The sequence below is a fragment of the Poecilia formosa genome, unplaced genomic scaffold (genome assembly GCF_000485575.1).
Source record: "Poecilia formosa unplaced genomic scaffold, Poecilia_formosa-5.1.2 Scaffold560, whole genome shotgun sequence".
In the NCBI taxonomy this organism is placed as follows: domain Eukaryota; kingdom Metazoa; phylum Chordata; class Actinopteri; order Cyprinodontiformes; family Poeciliidae; genus Poecilia; species Poecilia formosa.
In genome coordinates this window covers 258,718-262,958 of record NW_006800499.1, presented here as the reverse complement: position 1 = coordinate 262,958, position 4,241 = coordinate 258,718, and the positions used below count along the sequence as shown (strand labels likewise).

Sequence of the window (4,241 nt, the reverse complement as noted above, 5' to 3'; positions counted from 1 at the left end):
CTGTTAGCTAGCTGCTGTTCCTGTTAGCTAGCTGCTGTTCCTGTTAGCTAGCTGATGTTCCTGTTAGCTAGCTGAAGTTCCTGTTAGCTAGCTGCTGTTTCTGTTAGCTACCTGCGGTTTCTGTTATCTAGCTGATGTTCCTGTTAGCTAGCTGCTGTTCCTGTTAGCTAGCTGCTGCTGGGGTGCTGTGGTGGCGCAGGGGCAAAGCACGACCCACACATGGAGGACTTAGTCCTCCTGCCGATGGTCGTAGGCTCGCCTAGCGACATTTGCTTCATGTCTCCCCCCTCTCTGATTGCCCTCCTTCCTGTCTGACTACTTTCAAATAAAGGCCACTAGAGCCAAAAAACCAAACCGCTAGCCACTGTTTCTGTTAGCTTAGCTGTTGCTCCTTCCACCTGGAAGCCATTAGTGCTATTTGCTTCTTGACACTAGAGCAGCTGGATCTCAGGTTCAGGCAGTTTTACTTCAGATCTGAAGTTCTCCAGAACCTGAACCCAGACCTGATGACAGGAGAACCTCAGTTCTGGAGGATAACCAGGTTCCAGGTTCTGGTTCTGGATGGTTCTTCTAGAAACCCGAAGAATTAAATCTGAGTTACGGCTCTGATCCACACCAAGCCTGGTTAAACTGGTCAATCAGAAATTTTAGGGTTAAAGGTCACTGAGACGGAGAAGAAGTTCTGAAAGATGTTGGACCTGCAGACTGATCTGGGTTGGAACCAGTCCCACACCAGAGATCCAGAAACCTTTGACCTTCATGACCCAGTCCAGAACCAGAACCAGTCTCTGGGTTGCTGGTTCCACACCAACCTAACGGACCTACAGATGAGCAACGACCAGAACCAGACTGGATCGGATCCGACCTCCAGTTAATCCCAGAGCATAACTGGAACCAGAACCAAACCAGTGCTCCCAGTTGGTACTCACTGACTGGTTGAGAGGCGGCGGCTCCTCACAGCGACGGCGTCCTGCAGCCGGAGAGGCGAGCGGCTGGAGAGAGACTGAGGTGTGTGTGTGAGCAGTGTGTGTGTGTGTGTGAGGTGTGTGTGTGTGTGTGTGAGCAGTGTGTGTGTGAGGTGTGTGTGTGAGCAGTGTGTGTGTGAGCAGGTAAAGACCCAGACGAATCTAAAGTCCACTGTAATGATTGACCGGTGTTTATGGTGCGGTTGCCGTGGTGACCAGAAAGACCGGCTGGACTTTGAGGACGCTGCGGAGACGTAAACACCTCAGGAGATCTGAACCTGGGAGATGACCTCTGACCTCTGAGTGGCTGGGGGTAAAGGTCAGAGGTCAGTCAGTAGCTGCGGCGCTGACAGGAAGTGCAGGTTTACAGACAGGATGTTTTATTTTGAAGGGTCAGAACTCAACATTTATTTCAGTTTCAGAACAAAATGAAATAAAAACATCCAGGAGATCCGGGTCAGTTCTGGTTCTGGTTCCTGCCAACTGGGCCAAACTCAGGTGTCCTCCTGTAGAACCTCAGGGTTCTGGTGGTTCTGATGGGTCTGGTTCTGTGGTGAAGGCAGAGACGGGTCCACACTGAGACGAACCATCAGAACCAACCGGGTTGTCCAGGTTCTGGAGCGTCCTGACCCAGAGAGCAGCGTCTCTGTCCTGCAGAAGCAGTCCAACATGTCCTCGGTCCGGTCCGGTCCGGTCCAAAGCTTCCTCAGAGCGTCCACTTCAGACACCTGCAGAGACAGTGAACAGGTGAGCAGGACAGAGGACACCAGGTGTGCCTCTCTGCAGCGCCCCCTACCTGGTCTCCCTGTGTGTGAGCAGACACCTGCTGCTGCAGTAGCGCCCCCCGCAGGTGGTGCAGGTGTAGTGGGACGGGAAGCCGCAGACGCAGCAGAAGAGACGCGGCGGCAGCGAGGAGGGCGGGGCCGCCGCTGACAGGTAGTTAGGCTCCGCCCTCTCTGACAGGTTCTGCCAATCAGAGAGCAGCATGTAACCATCAGCCAATCAGAAAGCAGCATGTAACCATCAGCCAATCAGAGAGCAGCATGTAACCATCAGCCAATCAGAGAGCACCTACCTCCTCCTCCAGCAGGGTGGTGAAGTTTTTCCTGAAGCGCTGCTTGAAGTGATCGCCCCTCGTCTTCCTCCTCTTCTTCTCTGAGGACACAGAGACACTGAGCTGAATGGACAGGAGGACAGACAAGAAGACAGAGCGTCCATCAGGTGGACACTCACCTGGCTCCTCTGTCTCACTGAAGGCTGGGAGTCGGGCCGTGGGACCAGGGGGGGGCAGGGAGGACAGGGGGTCGTCCTGGAGACAGAGACAGGAAGAGAGAGTGAGGAAGAGCATAATCATCAGCATCTGGATCTGATCTGACCTCTGACCCCTCAGTTTGTCCTGATGATGATGTTACTGATCAGATCCCAGTCTACCGCAGTGAAGTTAGTTTCAAGTTGGATATTCGATATTCGAGCTCCGGGGAGTAAGCGGCGTTTAGCTCAAGGTTGATCCGATTTATGAACGCTACTGTCGGCCAGCGGTTCTCCATCGCTCCCGGCCGCAGCGCCCGAAGGTTCACTTAGGGACTGTCAACAAATTACTGAACCTAACATTCCTGTCAAAGACATATAATGTTTTCTTCAATAGCTTCCAGGTCATGTGACCTAATGACTCAAAATCACTTTGAAATAATTATAATAGTCCCTATAGATGAGGCACAGACATTTGATTTCCATTTTTAGCCATTTTCCATTTTTTATTAATTTTTTTCATCAAAATTGAGTGTTTTTCTTCAATAGCTTCCAGGTCATGTGACCTATTGATTCAAAATCACTTTGAAATTGTTCTACTAGTCTGTATAGATGAGGCACAGACATTTATATTCGATTTTAGTCCTCTTTATAATTTGTAGGTATTTTTATATTAGCTTCTATGTCAATCAGTCAATCCAATTTTATTTGTACAGCACATTTCAGCAGCAAGGCATTTCAAAGTGCTTTAAATAATAAAAACATGAAAACACAGAGTCATGCAACATAGAATCAACAATCAAAACATTACATTAAGTTAAGAGCTGTCATTAAATTCGTAATTGATTACGTTTCAAATACAACTAAACGGGTTTTTAGTCGAGATTTAAAGGCTCTCAGTGTTTCAGCTGTTTTACAGTTTTCTGGAAGTTTGTTCCAAATTTGTGGTGCATAGAAACTGAATGCTGCTTCTCCTCGGTCTTTTTTCCAGCTCCTCCAGGGTTTCCCCTGGAGGAGCTGGAACAAGTGGCTGGGGAGACGGAAGTCTGGGCCTCTGCTGACCCCGCAACCTGACTGCAGACAAGGGGAAGATGATTGATTGATTGATTTTTCTTCAATAGCTTATGGGTCATAAGACCCATAAGTTAATTGGGTCTTATTAACTCAAAATCAATGTGAAATTATTGTACTAGACAGGATAGGTGGTGCAAACTCATTTTTATTCCATTTAGCCCTTTTTATTCCTTTTCAGTTGGTCACATGAAATTTAAGCTATTAAACACCAATCATATTTTTTAATTTGTAAATTTAAATGATGTAAAAAATGGATAAAGATCTAAAATGGGGAAAAATGCTCTGCCTCATCTCTAATGATTAGTACAACAATTTCAAAGTAGTTTTGAATCAATAGAACACATGTCTTGAAAGCTATTGCAAAAACATACTAAATTTTGACAAATGAAATTGCTAAAACATTAAAAAAATGTTAAAATAGGAAACAAATGACTGTGCCTCATCTATACAGGATAAAAGAACAATTTCACACTGGTTCTGGGTCAATAGGTCACAAGACCTGGAAGCTATTGAATTAAAATACTAAATATTGACAAAACAAATTGCTAAAAAAAAAAATATTAAAATCTATATACAGACTAGTAGAACAATTTCAAAGTGATTTTGAGTCATTAGGTCACATGACCTGGAAGCTATTGAAGAAAAACCCTCAATTTTGATGAAAGAAATTCCTAAAAAATGGAAAATGGCTAAAAATGGAAAACAAACGTCTGTGCCTCACCTATAAGGACTATTATAATTATCTCAAAGTGATTTTGAGTCATTAGGTCACATGACCTGGAAGCTATTGAAGAAAAACACTCAATTTTGATGAAAAAAATTCCTAAAAAATGGAAAATGGCTAAAAATGGAAAACAAACGTCTGTGCCTCACCTATAAGGACTATTATAATTATCTCAAAGTGATTTTGAGTCATTAGGTCACATGACCTGGAAGCTATTGAAGAAAAACACT

The 4,241-nt window shown here is 45.2% G+C and overlaps 1 protein-coding gene across 1 annotated transcript in view; it reads right to left on the bottom strand.

Moving 5' to 3' along the window:
- Window positions 1-1,081: 1,081 nt before the first annotated feature.
- The window catches only part of znhit1 (zinc finger, HIT-type containing 1), a 4,944-nt gene continuing 1,784 nt past the window's right edge, over window positions 1,082-4,241 (bottom strand). Inside the window, exons 3-6 of the mRNA XM_007540778.2 lie at window positions 2,199-2,274; window positions 2,041-2,120; window positions 1,762-1,931; window positions 1,082-1,693 (exon numbers count right to left, since the gene is read on the bottom strand). Of these exons, the coding sequence (XP_007540840.1) occupies window positions 1,672-1,693; window positions 1,762-1,931; window positions 2,041-2,120; window positions 2,199-2,274 (348 nt within the window). The 3' untranslated portion in view covers window positions 1,082-1,671. The remainder of the gene's footprint in view (window positions 1,694-1,761; window positions 1,932-2,040; window positions 2,121-2,198; window positions 2,275-4,241) is intronic.